Genomic DNA, 19,300 nt, shown 5'->3' on the forward strand with positions numbered 1-19,300 from the left:
TTCAAATGCAAGGGAATATTTTCTTTTTACAGAAAAATACCAAATAAAAACAAACTAACAAAATCATAAGAACATATGTTATACCAAGAATACTCTGGTTTCTCATCAGCCTTTCCAGTTTGAGTCATCTTACTGTCATGCACTGTGCTGCCTCATGCTTGCTTCCTCCAGCCTCACCTTCTTCTGCAGAACCCTGACGTGACCACAGCCTTTTAGCCACGTGCTACTCAAGACTCCCTAACAGAGGGAAGTCCAGCTGCCACAATGGATTAGTGGAGACTTATTTTTCAGTGCTGCCACTGATCCAATCCCGTACTGGCATTCTGTTGCACAGTGGTTTGGCAAATGTATTTATCAAGAGGCAAAAGCTACAATGAGAAGAGGGACTTTGCTTTGCCTTCTCTCCCATGCAGTTTGTTCCTGTGAGTTAACACTGGGTTTGTCAGCTCTATTGCTCTTTCCCCCTTCAGTACTGTCCAGGTTAAGACTTTTGAGCCAGTAAGGTTGTTAATTTAATTTTCCCATCCATAGAAGCAGTGAGGCAGGTCCCGCAGTCCATGGCTGTGCTCCAATCCACTGTGACAACAGGAGCTCGGTGTCCTCCCAGGGAAAGGCAGCTCTCCAGAACCTTTTCCTCACCATTTAACTAAAAAGAAGGAAAGCATAAGATTTTAAGGAGGTATGTTTCTGCAGTGGGGGCAATGCACCCAGGACAAGCCAAAGCCTGATAGAGACACTCTGTCTCTAAGAGCATGCAGAAAGCACACTAAGTAAGCAGAAAATCAGAGAGATACTGAGATGTGTGTAGCACACACGGGAAAGGAAGCTTCCAGTCTCACTACAGTAGCATGTGCTCTCAGGCAGCTCAACTTCTGACATCAACTGAACTGCAGTAATTGAACAAGGCAGGCTAAGAGCATACACTGATGAGAAGCACATAAGCCTAAGCTATAGCTCATGTTAGTTCAGGTGCCCCAGATGCAAAGTAAAAATTCCGATTCTAATCTGCCTTGCAAGAGCATGGGCATGTGACAAGTAACACTTGTTAATGAAGCACAGAAATTTGGGCACTCAGAACCATTCAGCCTTACCCTTTCTTTAATTTCAGTACATGGTAAGGGAAGAGGATCAGGCTGGGTCTAACATAGAATCAGCAGGCACAAAAGGCAGATTGAACATGAGCACCAGTCAACAATCATACATTTTGCATTGAACTGGCATGTATCCATACATTAAAAAAGTAATTAAAACTTTGTCCTAGTCACTTGGACACTAAAAGCTAGGCTTTAAGAAAGAGCACAAATACTCCAGCTGTAGGACACAAACACTTGCTGTACACTCACTACACACTGCTAAAATGCACACTGTGTGAAACTGAGCAGCAGCTTTGACAGAGCCAGCGTGCTGCTTAAAAACTTCCAGTGGCTGCTGTTGCACCCTTGTAATTAACAGAAGTTTGTATGGATACTTAAGAGTAGTCCCCATCACTTCTCAGACTTACCTTAAAAATTACTCCCCCAGTAGAAGAACATGTCAACATGTAATTGCCCTCAGAGTCAAAAGCAAAAAGCCGTCCTCGTGGGAACTGGACTTGCTTGTAGCCACTGTACCCAGAGAGAATAAAAGGACCTGTAGCTTCCCTGGGAAGGTCATACTCAGACACCTTCAAGCCACTTTTATGGATGTTCCACTGAATAAACTAGAATGAGAAAAAGAGATGAGAAAAGCCTATAATGAAATTAACTGGGATGCAAGTGCAGTAGCCTTTTTTTGCTTTTAAGCAAAATAGTGGGTATTCCTCACAAAGATGGCATTTTGACATCTATACCTAATGACTATATATATTAATAAAACACAGGCTGCAAAGGCTGTAAGAGTGCCTTCTATCCAGGCAAAGATATGCCCTGCCTTCCTCAAGCACTACTGCCTATGTGTCTTTCCATACTGCATGCAGTACTCTGGTGAGAACTTGCTTTACTCCTCAGCCAAAGTCCCTCCCTGAGCCACACCTTTCTCTACTGCTGAAGACTGAGGAACTGCAGAAATTGCAGTGTTTATTATAAACAATAATAACAATTACAATAACAATTATAAAGGGAGCTGCTGATGAGATTTATGCAAGGTGGTCAAGGATATGCCTTCCTGTGAATCCCATATCTCAAATGTGGTGATCTCAGGTCAGAGAAAGGTCATCTTCACATGGACTATTTAGAAAAGGGATGTCACCAACAGTAGGATTTTCACACAAGGTCAAAGACTGCTCCAACTATGAACACATTTATCAGCCACTCTCTCTGCAGATTACCTGGAGCAGGGTGGTACTGCACACCTAAGACTGCAGTTAGCAGCCCACGTTTCATCCAGAATCTGAGCATATTTTTATGATTGTCCCCACCATATGGAGAAGACTCCAGAAGTAACCTCTCTGCCAGCTGAGCAGTAGGAGGCCATCCCCAGCCTACCTTGCCATCCTCTCCTATGCTGTAGACTGTGTTCTCATCATAGCTGAACTCCACGGAGTAGACTTCCCCATCGTGTGCCTTCCAGCTCATGGCGCACCCGTGCTGCTGCATATCTGAGGGGAGAACCAGCACTGAACACTCCTCCTACTCACACAGAGCTGAGGTGAAGAGAGGGAGGCCTTTTATGTTCCTGAGGTCTCTGTGCCAGCCCTCCAAACCAGCCTGGGGGAGCCCAATCCAGTCCCAGCACCCTGTGCCTATACTCCTGCTCTCACTTTGGCCACAAAAATCATTGTCTATAACTACTGACTTCACAGGGCTGCTCATACACTCACTGACAACTGCAGGCATTCTGCATCCAAGCACCACTGGCCCTCCTCCTCCCCTTGTTATCCTGCCCATCCTCCCAGCTGCTGACAGCTCTCCTCCCAAAGACCAGGGACTGCAGCCTCCACCTGCACCAGAGGCAGATTCCCCATTCAAAGTTAGGAGCCCTGAGCTGCCTTTATTGCAAGAAAAGGCTGAAGAGAACAAAAACCTGAGAAACACAAATTACTCCCAAAAGGAGGACTAATGTGAAACTCTTGCATTTAAATGCAAGGTCTCACATTTATTGCTTTCCTCACAACTCAGCCTCTAGTGGTACTGCTATCTGGCACAGCACAAGACCACACGGCTTAAGAGCAAATTCACTCTCCTCTTCAGCAGGAGAGAAACAACAGATCCAGCAGCACTACCAGGGTCTCCAGCCAATGTCCTCCAAAAAAGTCTATGTCAATTCACTCTTGAGAGCTCCTGTGGAGACAACAGCTTCCACCTTGTTCTCCAAGCATATCCTACAGCTGCCTCCCTGCTATGGGGAGCCAGCTGAGGACTAGGGACCACCTCACTACTCAGTTTCACAGAAACATTTAAGTTAGAAAAGACCTCCAAAATAATCAAGCCCAACTTTAACACTGCCAACTACACCACTAAACTGCACTCCTAAGTGCCACATCTGTAACATCTTTTAAATACTTCCAGGGATGGTGACTCCAGCACTTTCTTGGGTAGCCTGCTCCAGTGCTTGGCAATCCCTTTGGTGACAGAAGTTTCCCTAATATCAAATCTAAACCTCCCTCGATGCTGCTTGAGATTGTTTCCTCCTGTCTGATCCTTGTTACCTGGGAGAAGAGACTGACCAACACTTGGCTACAATCTCCTTTCAGGTACTTGTAGAAAGCAGTAGGGTGTCCCCTCAGTCTCCTTTTCCCTAAGCTAAAGAACCCCAACTCCTGCAGCCACTCTTCAGGTGCTCCAGACCCTTTACCAGCTTTGGTTTTGTTCTTTGGACATGCTCCAGCCCCACAATGTCTTTTATGTAGTGAGGGCCCCAAAACCCAACATGCTGCTTTGAGATGCAACCTCAGCAGTGCCAGGAGCAGGGGGACAATCCCTTCCCTCATCCTGCTGGCCACACTATTTGTGATCCAAGCCCAAATGCCAGTCTTGGCCACCTGGCCTCAGAGCTGGCTACCAACCAATGCCCCCAGGTCCCTTTGCACTGTACCAAAGAGACGAACAATCCCATCTGCAGCCCCGGTGACCAGAAGGTTGCCATTGTGGTTGAAGGCTGTGCAGTTAATAGCAATGGGCTCAGGCTCCAGGGAGAACTGCAGCTGGAAGGGAAAATTTGCATTAGTGCTGAGAAAATGGAGCTGGGGGCGCTGAAGAGCTGAACTCCAGGGGAAGGAAGAAAGAAAGAAAGATGGTATTTAGTAACAAGAAGTCTGGTTTGGAGCCCTACGCCTCTAATGACTACAGACTTCAAGGTCTGGCAGCGGCATTTTTCTGTGACACTAAACCAGCAATTCACCTCAGCCAAGCCACAGCTTTCTTGGCCATGGCCTCAAGGCTGCAAAACCAGCTTCTGGCAGGCATTAGCTCGAGTATGTTGCTTTCTCCTACATGTCAGGGACAGCACTTCACTTAAAAACAGGGAAGGCAAGGGAAACAGCAGCAACGAAAACCTTTCAGTACAGCTCAACTGGAGAAAGCCTCAGCAAAGCGTCATTCAATCCACTTGGGATATTTCCAGTCACAAACTGTGCAGCCAGAATAGAAACAAGGCCATGGACTATTCTGAAGAATTCCTCAGAAAAATCCCAACACACCAATAAAACAAAAAAACTTCACCCAATCCAGCAGCTACTTACATTATTTATTTTTATCCTGAATGTGACAGAGGGAAAGGAGGAAGAAGGAAAAGGAAGGGTGTTGAAAAGAAAGTCAGCATAATTTTGAAAGAGGGCTCCTAGACATTGAAACAGAAGACACTCATTCTCAGCAAGAAGACTGAGAAAGGAAAGAAACCCAGCAAGTACCTGCTGTTTCATTGTTTTAGTGTCCCACAGTAGCAGCTTCCCAGGAACCTGGTTCATGCTTTTGCCCCCAGAGTTGATTACTGAGAAGTCAATGTGGGAGACAGGGCTCTGGGCTGCTGCAGAGCAGACGAAGGAGGCACCACTTGGGCTGCAGGCAAGCGAGAGGATCCTGAAACACAGGCACATGGTCTGAATCACCTCTCTCCTGCAGCTGCCTCATGCAAAACACTCACCTACGAGCTCTCCCATTAAGAGTTCGCAAGACAGGGTGCACTGCAAAGGAGGGCAGATTCATCTGCTTAGTTTTTGAGTGTCTCCCATTTACCTGAACAGTTTTACACTGTTCAGGCAGGGACTGCCCTCTAGATGAAGGCTGGATAGTCCTGCAGTTGCAGAAAAGCAGCAGGAACATTAAGATGTTTACTATTAAAACCAACACCGCTTATTTATATACAAAAATCAGTATTCCAGAGTTACCTGGGCATGTCTTCATCAATGCTGATTTCACAGAGATTCTTCTTTGCTTCTGTGTCATAAAGACGAACTGTCCCGACCCCACTGCCAAGCAACAGCTTGAAACCAGCAAGGAAGTAGATGGAAAAAGTGTGAGTGAGCAGTACAATGATGCTGGCCAACAACCACCAAGACTTAGTAATTTTTTTTCTATGCATTCAGACTAAATATTACTCCATTATAGTACATCCTGTCTTCTTGTGCAATCACACTGAGTGGGACTACCCCAAAGCCACAGAAGTCAGAGTAAAAACCCTGCTTCCCAGTGAGAAAAAGATCTAATAGGCACCAAGGTGGCATAAACACCACTTTTTAGATCATGGCTCAACCTTATGAGATGCAAAACATGTATGGAGTCTCAGTATCTAGGGGTCTAAGTAAAGAGAAGCTTAAGATTGTTAACTGTGTGCCAAAGAGAAATTCAAGCAGAAGCCAACTCCTTTCACCCATGGGAGGATAAAATCATCCAGAAGAGCTCACACATGCTTTATCAGTGGTGTTACAATTTCAATTAAAATTTAAGTAATGAAAAGATGCATTATAAAAGAAAACTGAGCAAGCCAGATCTTTGTCACTTCAGTGCCTAATTTGCTGGTGCATCCTACATGTATTTCAGAAGGAAGAATCTTTCTGTTAGCAAGAAGGAAATTAATTCCACAAAGCAGAAGAAACATCTTCACAACAAACAAAGAGCAACAACTGCATTGACAACTTGCTTTCTAAATGCCAAAGAACAGACAAGCTTTAGCACCAGCTCTTCACAGGTGGCATTTTGGGGTTAGCAAGCCACATATTGTCAGTGCCAAAATGTGAAAAATACTGCCTCACTTGCAGGCCAGCCTTCTCATACAGCCTGTATCTGCCAAGGGAGGCCATGAAACACTAGCAACAGTGCAAGTACTCAAAGGAATGCATATCATTTAAGGCTCCTCTCTAGCAATAGAATTAGAGAAAAAGGCATGTAGGAAACACTTAAACTTCCATGTTATTTAAACAAGACCCAAGCTCCTCATGCACACACAAACCCTCAGCTCTTAAGACACCAGTCTAGAACTGGCCATGGAGCTTTTTTCACACCTTTTTACACACAAGTAAAATGCCACCCCCACAACCCTGTTTCCTCTTCTCTGCTGCTGGCTCAGGCTATGAGTAAAGGTCCACAGCTCTCTGCTGCAGGCCTCCCACAGGCTGCTGTACTCAGTTGCTTCTGCTTGTCTTTACAAGTTGCTGTGTAATCTGTGTGAAGACAGGCATTTCTCTCAAAGGCACTACTTCTATCCTGCAGCTGTACCACACTGCACTTCAGAATTTCTGTTTCAGGGCAAGCAGTGGTGAACTCCTTGCTCAATACAAAGCATACACTCCCCACTCTAGCTCTTTTTAGAGGCTTTGGTTCCCTTTGGAAATTAACTGCTGCCCCAATCTTATCCACAGTGCAGCTGTCTAGAAGTGAACATGCAACACGGCCCCAAATCATCTGCTGCACTTCCACACACAGACTACTCACCAGCCGATCACGCTTGGTGGCCCATTCCAGGGACAGCAATGGAGATTTGGAAATGGATGAAGCTTTTGTTTGCATTATGGGGTTAAAAGACCAGACTTTGATGACCCCATCCACATCCAAGCTGGCCACCCTCCGTCCAGAACAATCAACCCTGTGTGTAGAATGAAACTGATGGGATAGTCTTCTCCCTCAAATTCTTAGATGTAACCCACTAATCCTTCCTTTCCTGGCCACACACAAGTTCCTTCTGCAGGAATTAGAACTTTGCACTGCTTCCTGCTCACTTCACAGTAACTGGCACAACAAAGCACACCAAGCTCCAGACATAAAGCATAATGCCCTTAAAAAATACCTGCTTTCCAAGAGACTTTCCTCCTGGCTAGCATTGCCCAATCACAAATATCTCTGTCCAAAAATCTTTGTCCTTTTTCACACGTAGCACAAGCTACATGTTATTTTCAGTCACACCAACCTGACTGCCCAACAACTGAGAGTACATGTCCAATGTGCTGGACAGAACAGAGGCTGGGAGAAAGAGGGCAGACACAGCTGATCCTTCTGCAGAGGCTTCTACAAGACAGCCCTCTCCTGCCAGTGCCATACCTGCAGTACATGATGGATGAGTGGTGCTCCCCATACTCCTCCTGGCTCAGGACGATGAAAGGCTGCTCCTGCCGGACCCCCACAGCCTCTGCACTGCTGCCAGGCATTTTGGTTGAAGTCTCTGTTTGCTCAGCATGCAGCTCTGAGCACGGTTCTGCCTCAGCTGTGTTAGTATCTGTTTTCTTCTCAGCACTTTGGCCCTGAAGGAAGAAATCCTGTGTGAAATACAAGGAAGCAGCTCCATATCAAGCTCCTCAGCTACCCCAGTCTGCTGGGAGAAAAAAAGAAAAGAAGCTGCAACAAAACAGAAGCATTGTCAGACCGACACTCCTTCTGCCAGGGACCTTTCTGAGTACAAGGACCATGTGTTGCACAACTGCACTATTTAATATGACCTGCTTAGTTGTTGAGTCCCTTATATCCCCCTCCATGTGCCAGATATATACTTTCCTGTAAGAATTAAAAGAACTGTAACATTTATAGCATACCTCAGCCAATATCAGAGGCCCATTTACATGCCATCAGAGCTCAGATTCACAAGAAAAGCAACATATTTCAAGGAATTCTTGCATTCAGCAATATAAGTTAAGTCTGTATAATATGCAGTTCAGCAAACCTGCAAAAAACTTGGCTCTTAAGCCCCAGTGGATGGATTATCCTCATCTGCCAGAGGTTTAGACTGTGCACACTGGAGTCACCACTGCAGCCAACTGACTGATGACAACAGTAGAGCTGACACATGAGTCCAAAAGCTTAAAACCCAATTTGACAGGGCAGACAGAACAAATGGAGTTTTAGGAAGTGACGGTATCCGAATGAGACAAGATCTGCACTGCAGAAATATTTGGAAGCAGCTCAGTATTCCCTTGCCAGCAGAAGTTGAACAAGAAGCAGATACAGCACATAAGGTGGTAAACCATCTGCTAGCATTCTTTTGATAAACCATCCTCTGAAAGCTAAGTGTCCCCAAAATGGTATTGGTATTGATGGTTATGAATTCCTGTTCTGTAACACATGCTTGCCTAATTTACAGTAGCTTCTCATCAGGACCAAGGGATCAAGCCCTGCATAATCAAATCATCTGAAATCACAGAGCTGGAATAGACTGGGAAATAAATCCAAGAATTATTCTGCTAGTTAATATGGGGAGGTAACAACCAGTTAATGACACTCATGTGAAAGAAAACAGTGCCACCTTTCAGTTTCCTTTTTGCTCACATGCTTTGAGTACAAGAGAAAGTTAGAGTATCAAGCTTCCCCAAGAGCACAAGGACCAATCTTTACACATCCCAAAAATCACTGCCTTAAACGTAGAAAAAGGGAAGTGAAAGGAAACTTACTAAGAAATTGGGCTTTGCAATTTTCCAACCAACACTGAAAGTGTTTTAGATGAACCATGAATAAAAAAGTTCTCTCAAGGCCTTGAGTGCTGAGTGAGAGTAACATCTCTTTAACCAGCACTCCCACACACAGAACAGCCACACACTGGCCAAGGGGCAACAGTCCCTCAGCACTGTCTCTCCACAAGGCAGAATGTCTCATACAGACAAAATAACAAGGGCTGAGATGCTGCCTGTGCTCTGTACTTTTTGACAACATGGCTGCTGAAAGCCAGACAACACACAGGTGAACAGAAGCAGTGTGCTGACCTTCAGCAGTTAAAATCCAGGACACAGTTTTATTATTTCATTAGATTTTAAAGCAGAGCACACCCCCAGGCAAAACTGCAACAGTAAAGTACAAAAAACTCCAAAAAGTAAATGTTGCTAGGAAAGCAAGTTCCATTCCTATACAGGAAAATTTTATATTAGTTTTTATTGTCCTGCACAGGGCCTGTATAAGTCAGCTTAAGAACCTACAGGAAGAGAACTCACTTTGGCTGGATGAGTGAGCCAAGTTCATTACCACCGAAGAATGGGGATTTTAACAAGGTATTTGAACACAACCATTGAAAGTGAATAAAACCGTAATGAAACCTCAGGACCAGGCTGTTGAAAAACACAGAGACAAAAGAATTCTTCTTCCACCTGAAATGCCAATACTGATTAACTTCCAGGGACACAGAAATAAACCAAGTGCAGGAGTTGGATTAACTATAAACATTAACCTTTGATACAGTTATTCCTGACTAGCAATTCCAAAGCTTAAAGGAAATACTTGCACTTGTTTTACCCCCTAGTTTTACAGAAATGCAAGCCTTCTGCCTCCCAGCCCTGCAGTGCTGACCAGTACCTGGAAGGTCCCTTTTGACAACAGTTCTTTCCTTTCTTTCCCATGCTCTTGCAAGCGCTTCTGCCGCTGCTGCAGGGAACTGGACTCTCCTGCCACTAAACCACTGAAGTGGCTCTTCCCATCCTTAGAGCTCACTGCTCCTTCTTTTCCTTTGGCACTCTGGAAAGCAGAGAAGTGACTGGGGAAAGTTATGCTTCTATAGGCTGCAGAACAAAGAGCAAAAGAAGCAGCAAAGCAACCAAACACCTGCAAGAGCTCCACAAGCTCTTCGATAACAATAGCTGTTCTTGTGCTGCATTCAGGCCCAGCACACATTCGCAAGGCAGGAAAGGACATTTCATTTTTCAGATGGAAGCAGAAGCTTGGAGCAGTGCCATGCTGCAAGTTAATTCCTTGGAGACTGAGGAACTTTCAGTTGAGAATTACCTGGTGATTTGTTGGTTCTTTCTTCCCTAGCAGCATACTGCTAGCCTGCATTGGAGAAGCCCCACTTGAATGGATTGGTCTGGAAGGGCCCTTTTTACTTTGGGAGAGAAAGGAGGACAGAAAGCCGCCCCGGGACTGAAGAGAATGTGCTGTACTTCTCTGGTTGCAGGTCATATCACTGATGAAAAACACAAAACACCACCAAATAGAGTATGAAAGTGTAGCAAGGCAACCTGCCCAAAGACCACCCAGTTGAATGAAGTGGCAGCTGTTTGAACCACTGCAAGACACATGTTCATTTGCAAGCCACTGCACCGCTATGCACTAAAACCCTATTTGAAAATATCCTGTTAGTGCCTGGAGCAGGTCATTACAGTTACTGTAACCAAAAGCTCACTTCTCAGAGATGCCACTGAGACAGTGAGCTCAAACTGTTGCTGAATCCCCTTTAGAGCCACCTAAAACTCCTTCCACTGTTTGTTTAGAAAGACCCTAAGGGAAAGGCAGGGAAATTCAGATTTCTGTAGGACTTATTCAGAGGGGATTCCCAATTGATAGCATAAAACAGACCTACTTTGAGAGACTTTCAGCATCCAATATTTCACAAACAAACCCTTTGATAAACAGCAAGTTATGTTCAACAATTTTATGGCACAAGCCTTCAATCTCTTAAAATCCAGACCCAAAGAAAATAAGAGAGCTACAGCCCATTTGTATGATTATAAACATCTCCCTTTTCAGTCCACAATGCCAAGAGCAGCAGCTGCTTCCCAGAACATAACTGTCTGACCTCACTCTGCTACAGCTTCCTCTGAGAGCAGAGTGGCAGCAAGGGCAAGGGGAATACAATAATCTTCACTGTCTATCCACTCAGCAAGGATGGAACTATTCTACCAAAGCTGGGCTTTGGGTTAAACAGAGACACGAAAATAAGCAACTGAACTGGTCCCCAGACTAAGAGATAAGCTGCACATGCAAGAAATGCCTCTTCTTAGGCAAGTTTTTCTAATTCAAATGGAGAAAAATAAATACAGGAATAAATTACCCCATCCCTCCTCCATACATGCAGATAGCATCAGGGCTTTCCACATAGTTAAAAAAAACATATCACAAACTAAACTCTGTAGCCTGTACTGTGCGAAGACTGCAGAGCTGTCACCAAGATAGTTCAATAAACACTTAAGTCTACCTAATAAGACAAATTTTAGATTGAAACATTTTGTGTGTAGTACCTGCTACAATTTCTATCTGCCACTGGCAACAGGATAATTTAATCAATCCTATTCCTGTCCTGTACTGGAGTAAAAAAATAACAGTTAAAGAAGCTGTATCACTGTGTATGTTGCCTAATTTCCAGAGATAAGCACAAAATAGATGCAGCCTAAAACACACTTTTAACTGCAGCAAGTTCATGAGGAAATCTGTGCATAACTGAGCCTCACAGAAGAGAAGCTCTTTCTGCCTTGACTTTACAAAAGCAAGAAAACATCCCTGTGTAACTAGAATCCTTTTGGGTCATACAGTAACAGTATCTACAAAACAACACAGGGCATTCACCTATGGCACTGCAGGCACTCAAGTAAATGGAATCAAGAGGCAATCCACTTCACTTGAGCAATACTGCACTGCTGCCAGTGCCCTAGATGCCCAGAACACCTCAGTGCAATGCTGACAGCAGAGCAGAATCACTTCCATGTGTGCTTGGGCTCTCACTGGTTTGCAAGAACCTCCCAAAAAAGATGGGAGAGACATCTGTCGTGAATTCCATTAAACCTACTTAGGTCTGCCTGGATGTCTTTCTGCATTGAATCCCAGGGCAGGGGACATGGAAATGACCCTCCAGGAACCTCCCTGACCCAACAAAAGCAGCAGAGCCTGTCCCCAGCTCTTCTCCTGCAGGCACTCACAGCTCAGAGTCCCCCAGTCGATCCATGTTGGCCACATATGCAGGCAACTTGTGATGCAGAACTGTTTGTTCCACCTCCAGTTCCTCTTTCTTCATGCGGGAGGATTCAGCCTGCAGAGCAAACAGCTAGGACAGGAGAAAAGAGCCAAGTAAACACAGGGTCGCTGAGATTCACCTCCTTCCCACTCACTGAAGTTGTTTACTCCTTTTATTTCAACAGCTCTAGAAGGGCGGGGAAGGAAAAAAGTTGCTCTGACTGGCTGAGCACCACATTAGTCCAATTAGTCAAAGCAATCAGTACTTTAGGCACATGAAACTGGAGCCTACTTAAAACCTTTCATTCCTCTCCTGGGGCTGGCTGTGGGGACATCAGTGGTGCTGGGAAACAAGAGCTGGGCAGGGCAGAGCTCACCAGTCCCTCTCTGTGCAGGCAGTTTGAGGCCAGGGCAGGGCAGGCACGGAGCCTAGAAGGTAATCTCCTTCCCACAGCCAAGGGCTTGCTGGACTGGCAGGGTGCACCAAGGTCAGGGAAACCAGGTCACCCTGAAATCCAGCTCCATACCCTGTGCAACTCCTTCCCAAGCATGATAGCGAGATTTATCTCCACATTGTGGAGAAAGGAAATCATCTCTTTTCTTCTTTACTAGAGAGGAACCTCAGGATGCAGCTTTCTGGAACAGATGTGGTTTATGCCTGTGACTCTTACACAAAGAGTTCCTCAGGCTTTTCTGTTTGTGTACGTTTGTTTTTCAGATATATTTCTTTTTCTTTTTAACACACTATTTAAGGAAAGAAAATACAGGAAGAAAAATGAGCTTTAGAAATCTTAGCTTGCTATTTATGTATTTGCATTGTTTCAGCAGCATAAAACAGAATCACTACTTAATTTCAGCTAGCATAAAATTCAGTATTTATTGACATCCTTTTTTAAAAGCTGTATTCTAGAGGTAGCTGGTTCCCCCTCTGACCTGAGCAGTTGACTAAAAGGGAAAGTCTAGTTTTACTTCTGTCAATTTGTCAGATAACTTTAATCCAGACTGCAAATGATACCAAACGATACCAGCCAACATGCAAAACACAAACTACAGGTTTATTCTGACTAAAATTAAAGAACACAAAATTTGAGGAAATAAAAGAGCTCTATTGCAAAACATATCTCATCTTCTGTCCCTACTCACTGACTATCTTTGCAGAACCCTCCTGTCAATGTTTGACTGACCTTCTAACTCCATACAGTACAGAGTGACAAATCTTGGGGTTTTTCCCAAGAACTGCCTCCTTTTTGAAATCAATTATTCTATTTAACTTCTATTTCTAGGAAAGTGTTGAACAGCTATTAAAACAGTACAAACAGGAAACACAACATACAACAATGTTTTGTAACACAGGAGGTAAAGCACAAACTTTACTGAAGTATTTATATAGAAAGAGCTTTTCTTGGTATGTTTGAGGAAGCAAAATTAAAGTTCTGCTTACATGAATAAGCCTTCCTACTTGTATGTGATCATCCACATGTGATCTATAGTTTAGAAAGTTCTTAAACTGCAGATTTCACAAATTTCTCTAACAGAAGTTATACATGGAAATGACTGACCCATGTTACACTCTTTCCCTAAATATCTGCTGATGATACTGTCAAACAGAAGACATGGAGCTGGGCAACATTTTGTCTGAACTAATAGACCCTTCTTATGGTTTACTGTAAGATCTAGAGCTGGGAAACAGACACTCACAACACTTCCATTAGTTGGTCTAAATTGCTTTAAGTACATATCAAACATGGTGAAGGGGCCATTTCAGAAGTAACAGTTTCTGTCTCTTTGCCAGAATTTACTACCCATTTCTATTGCTTCTATTTCTCTATCAGCTAAAATCTGGAAGTGACTGAATACTATTCACAAAATCAGCCACAATTCTTTTCCAACCCATTCTATAACTCTACGACACACATCCCTAACCTGCTACCAGCTTCACCTTGTTTTAACTTTGCAGTGTAACAGAAAACAAGTTTGTATAGTATTCAGTCACCTGTAAGACAGCACAGGAAGAGGAGACAATCACCTCCAGCAGAGGGACAGGAATATCCTAAACACACGCTTCACGATATGATCACAACCCTAAGTTTACTGGAAATAATTGAAAGATAAATCAAAATAAAACAAAAGACTTAAAGAATCTGCCTTAGAATAACTGCACCAAACAGAACAGTTACAATGTTCTTGAATGGATGGAATCAACTTTACAAAACTCACATCACACAGTCAGCAGCTAAAGAGTGATCTCAGTTCTGACCTTATGTCGCAACGATTCATTTTCTTCTTGGATGAGACTGGTCCTGAGACATTCAGCTTCAAAGTTCAGTATGACTGGAACTGGTAAGCAATGTTAAAGAAAATTGAGGTGATAACTTGTGTACATCTGGCTTAATCCTAAAAGTGAGCACTCCATACTGGCCATTTATCTGTAAAAACAAAGCTGCCCAGTCCATACAATTAGCAAAAAGTATGTGCATGACCAGATGATTAGCAACAACTTAAGTAATTAAGTCAACTTTTCACTTTGCTGTTGCACAAACTATTTCATGTGGACTTTGCAAGGAATTTTAGAGTATTTCTTTTTAGAGTAAGAAGTGGAGGGCAAGACAAGTTCTATTACTGCTTTGCTGTGCACTGAACAGTTCAAGATGAGCTGTATTCCAGCTGCAGCATAAGCCTGCCCATCACCAAACAAGACAGAACTCTGTAGGGTGGGGCTAAAAACTTATTCCTGCCAAAAATCAACTGCTCTATTATAATGAGCTGTCACTAGGCAATGTTGTGAACATAATGTACCCAAAGAAGGATCTAACAGCAGATGCCAGTTCAGTTATGGATTATGACCCAAGGTTGTATGACTGTTTTGTACTATGTCAAGCAAAGAGTAAAACCATTTCAAAACAAGATGTGCACAAGATTTCTAGTCACTAGCATGAGGATGATTCAGCATCAGCAACAACCATAATTGTTTTGCCCAGGGAATACCACGTATCATCAGATAATTGAGCAGTAACTATTCCAACATCCTCTGGTAAACACCAACTTTCTATTAAGTCTTGGCTGTAAAAAATCACCTGAAAGCAGGAAGTTCCATAGTACTATATCCTTGGCATAACTGATCAAAGTGTAACACCAGGGCAAGGGAGATTTAACTATTAGTTGAAAAGAAGGATATGCATGCACTGAAATAAGACACTCAGGAAGTTGTGCAGAGACACGATGAAGGTATCTGCCCACTGGCGCGAGAAGTAGGTAGCAAAGGTGGGGTTGGAGTCTGGAGCAGGGAGGAAGGGCAGGACAAACCAATCCTTCCACTCTGCCTGGTTCTGGAGCTCGGAGGCCTGCTTGAGGAAAAACTCCTGCGCCTTGTCATTGCGGCCATTCTGAAACACAGCAAGAAGAACAGGGCTTACACTCTGTGAATGCCACCAGATTAGGTCCAGGAACGTTTGCTTTTTGTTATGAACACAACTATTTTCACCACCCTGACACAACAAGTGGTTAGTTACAGATTGACCAGGAAACAAAAGAATCCCAAATATGGTAGGAGAAGCTCACAAATGTACTTAATCCAAAAGACTTCTTTCTAGTCACCACAATCCTGTTTAAAGGCTGAGACCAATCGAACCAAACACACTGATTTCAGTTAAACCAGTGCAGAGTGCACTAACATAAGCATTCGTATACAGGACCAAAGTATAATTCAAATTACTTAAGTCTACAGCACATACAGCTTGAAAAGGTTTCCAACTGACACATTATTCAGACAGGACTGTCACACCTCAGGGTAAGCACGTGGCAAAACAAACCATGAAAAATCACACTTCTAGAAAGATGTATTAGATTTTGACTTCTCCACTAACACCTCGATCTCCAGTCAGGGAACGGAACCAAGAAGAATCAAGGGGAGAATATACTCTACTGACTTTCCAGGGTTTGAACAGAAAAAAATCTCTGTTTCATTTTAAGCTCACACTCACTATTTTCTGTTCTATTCATAACAAGCAAAAAGACATTAATTTTCTCTTCCACATTTCCTTGTTCCAGTTTGAAGCTTGTGTTCTCTGCCAGTATCCAAGTTAACTGAGCAGGACTGAGCTAGCAGTACTGTTATCCTTTCTGAGGGAAACCTGTCTTTATGTGAGAGTGAATATCTTGCACCCAGCAAACCACGTTTCCCTATTGCCCGAGTTTCCTTATCCTGCACACAAACTTGTCATGTGAGTCTGCATCAAACTCCTGATCATGACACATGAACTGCTTGTTCCTAATCCAGCAGGCCTGGCAGAATCTCACAGAGGCAGTTTATTGCTTTGGTTTCAGAGACCAGGACCTTTATAAAGAAGCCTAAAAATGAAACCCTACCTGGATAGCATGGACCAGGTAGTATCTGAACAAGCTGGTTTTCAGCTTGTTCACCGTTGGCCGGTACACGTCCTCCAGGCGGCTGAAAAGGCGTCGGTCCAGATAACTCCAGTAATCCCGCAGGGCAGCCAGGTCGTAGCTCTGCACAAACTGCTGCAGCTGCTCCACTATCTTATCCACCTAAAGAGGGCAAAACAGGGACACTTCACTCATGAGAGGGCTCCTGAGGCACAAGACTTGCTGTAACTTAGTGCTGAGAAGCTTTAACTGTACAATCCTTATGCATTAGCCATTTTCTAATCCTGGAAACACTGTGCATTTTGCATTAGCATTCTTCCACTCTGCAGCACTTTGCAAAGGAAGGAAAAAGAAATATGACAGAGCATAGCCAAACAGATTTTGACAGGAATATCACATTTTGTTGAACCCAGCTGATGGGTTTTTTTTGCAAGTAAGCAAAACTTTCCACCTCCTTTAAAAGTGTGTTGTTAATAATAACAATAAAAAAATTAATGTGATTAAATGTTTAAAACTCAAGTGCAGCACCTGAAAAAAAAGTATTATTTTTAGACTAAAAGGAAAAACACCTGAATTTAGCCAACAGAAAGAGGAAGTCAGTTCTGCTCCATTGCAATTTTTGAAGTACCTTTATCTTTAGTAACATCATCTACTAACAAGGCAAGCATAAAATTTTGCAGAAGAATTTTTTTTTTTTTGTCATTATGTCTCTTTGGAAATCATTTCTGCAGTATGAATAAGGCAGAATGGTAGTGTGGGAATAGATTTTTTGTTCAGTGGTTTCTGATGGCCAAGACAGGCATCGGAAAAAGAAAAAACTGCATCCTGTGTAAAATTAAACTAAGGTTGTTTAATATGTGGTTTGCTCTCCCCTCATCACTTAGTATCTTAGGACATACCCAACTTTTATCTCTGTGGCTTCCTACAGATATAGAAAACTAAAGTTTGTGACCCCAGTAGACCCTTCTTGGACAACAATTCAGATTAAGTCGCCAGCAAAGTGCGGGTGTTTTAAAAAAATAAAAGCAACATGCTTTATTAAGGATAAAAGTAGTTTTATTATATTGCTGGTCAAAGAAAAATCTGACTGTTCAAAGCACTATATTCGGTGCCCAAAACTGTTGCTACAGGAATACAAAGCTCACAAAACGGACTGAAACTGGATTTTTGAGACTGGCAAATTCTGTGACGAGTTAGTCAAGGCAGCTGGTACTCAAGACATACAAACTAACGAGCGGAGCTGTAGAGCCGCTGGATAAAAATCCCATGACCGAGAAAAGATGCAGGCAAAGGAACGTCCTCCTGCCCCCTCGTTCCGCAGGTCTCCTCCGTTCTTCTCGAAGCCGAGGATCCGCGGGCGGGTCACAGGTCGGGCTCCCAGCCGGCCGGGCTGCCCAGCGGCGCGGGGCGGCTGCCGGGAGCTGCAGCCCCCGGCTCAAAGGCAGGCGAGGGGATGGAGCCGCCGTGCTGCGCTGACGGGCCCTGGAGCCGGGCGGGAGGGGAGCCCTCAGCCGGCTACAGCCCCGCCAGGAGGCTGCGTGTCCCTGAGGGGCGCGGCAGGGCGGCCGGGGGGCTCCGGGATGCGGGGTCCCGCCTGCGGGCCGGCCGGGCCCCGGCGCCCAGCGCAGCCCGGCGGGGAAGCGCGGTGGCTCCGAGGGCTCCCTCCGCCGCCAGGCCCGCTGCCCTCGCCCAGCCCCCGGAGCGCCAAGAGGCGCCCGCGGCCCGCCCGGGGACCGCGTCCTCCCAGAGGCGCACCCGCGCCCAGCGCCCCGCCGGCAGCGGGGATGCGCTCGGCACTTACCCGGAAACCCTTCTCCCGGTCCGCCTTGATTTCGGCATCCAGCTGCTTCAGGGCGGCGGTGAAGCCGCGGAAGAGCAGATACTCCCGCACCAGCTCGTCCGTGCGCTCCGCTGCCGCCGCCATGGGGGCCCCGCGGCGCCGCCAGCACCGCCCGCCCACGGCCGGGGCGGGGATGGGAGGGGATGACCCGGCCCAGACCTGCCCCAAGCGGGACTACAACTCCCAGCGTGCCTTGCGCGCCTCTTCCCTGCCCCACTCTCCACCCCGCTGGCGCGTCCAGCCCGCGTTTTTCCCGCCTTCTGATTGGTCGCCGCCGGGCTGAGACTGCGTGCCGATTGGCCGCCCGCCACGTGCGGCTGGTGTTGCTCGGCGCGGGCGGCGGAGGCGCGGCGGCGCTGGGGGCGGGGCGCGGTGATTGACGGACGGGGGGTGATTGATAGACGGAGCGAGCGGGCCATTCCAGAGGCTCCCGGCGCGGCCCCTCACGGGCTTCTCCCGGCCGGCCCGCGCCTCCCGACCTCCGACGGAGCAGCAGGGGCGGGCACTCTTACCTCTGGGCTGTGTTTGCGGTCGGTAGCGAGGCAAGGGGCATTAATCCAGTGGAAAGCCGGGAAGGGCTTTCCAGGCGGGCGCCTCAGGCTGTGGCAGGCCTGGCTGGGCCTGGATCTGGCCCTCTCGTGCAAGAGTATGTCTGGTATCGTTGCCCACACCAATGTATCACAGTTTATTGGGAAAAAAACTTCTATGTCGTAAAGAAGCCTGTCATTTAGCACCATCGGTGGGAGCAAAGGAGTCTTAGTGCTTTGTGAAGCCAAGCCCTGGATTTTCAATGGAAATGAAACATAAATCATTGTAGGGAAGGGTGCAGGAGATAGGCTGGCTTCAGCTGGGTTGCTGTTAATTGTTAGTGGTGAATTAGATTTTAGTAAGTACTTAACAAACAGATATCTCTCAGGCAAAGAAAATATTTCAAATTTCATTATTTTCTACAGAAAGATAAGCTCTTGACGGTCAGACAGATTTTTTTTCTTTTTGTCTATCCACTGTGCAGGCTGTAAGATTTCTTTCC

General features: G+C 45.3%; 1 protein-coding gene across 1 annotated transcript; it reads right to left on the minus strand.

Annotated features, from left to right (window-relative positions):
- On the minus strand, positions 1–18,378 carry WDR91 (WD repeat domain 91). The gene is made up of 15 exons (XM_066550247.1): positions 18,232–18,378; positions 16,413–16,592; positions 15,223–15,430; positions 14,305–14,387; positions 12,014–12,138; positions 10,107–10,284; positions 9,681–9,839; positions 7,449–7,648; positions 6,846–6,996; positions 5,303–5,397; positions 4,826–4,994; positions 4,012–4,120; positions 2,463–2,575; positions 1,502–1,699; positions 1–646 (listed from the first exon to the last, which is right to left on the minus strand). The coding sequence occupies exons 1-15, from the start codon at positions 18,352–18,354 to the stop codon at positions 482–484; spliced, it is 2,256 nt and encodes a 751-aa protein (XP_066406344.1). The 5' UTR covers positions 18,355–18,378; the 3' UTR covers positions 1–481.
- Between the last annotated feature and the right edge of the window lie 922 nt (positions 18,379–19,300).

Source organism: Molothrus aeneus, chromosome 5, assembly GCF_037042795.1.
Source record: "Molothrus aeneus isolate 106 chromosome 5, BPBGC_Maene_1.0, whole genome shotgun sequence".
Classification (NCBI taxonomy): domain Eukaryota; kingdom Metazoa; phylum Chordata; class Aves; order Passeriformes; family Icteridae; genus Molothrus; species Molothrus aeneus.

Bases quoted from the DNA above. Each gene is read 5' to 3' on its own strand.
- WDR91 (XM_066550247.1), bottom strand. From the start codon at position 18,354: ATGGCGGCGGCAGCGGAGCGCACGGACGAGCTGGTGCGGGAGTATCTG. The intron at 2,576-4,011 runs GTACAGTGCAAA...TTCTCCCCTCAG, and splicing joins TGGGATTGTTCGTCTCTTTG to ATATGCAGCAGCACGGGTGC. The intron at 647-1,501 runs GTAAGTCTGAGA...CCTTCTTTTTAG, and splicing joins CTGGGGGAGTAATTTTTAAG to TTAAATGGTGAGGAAAAGGT.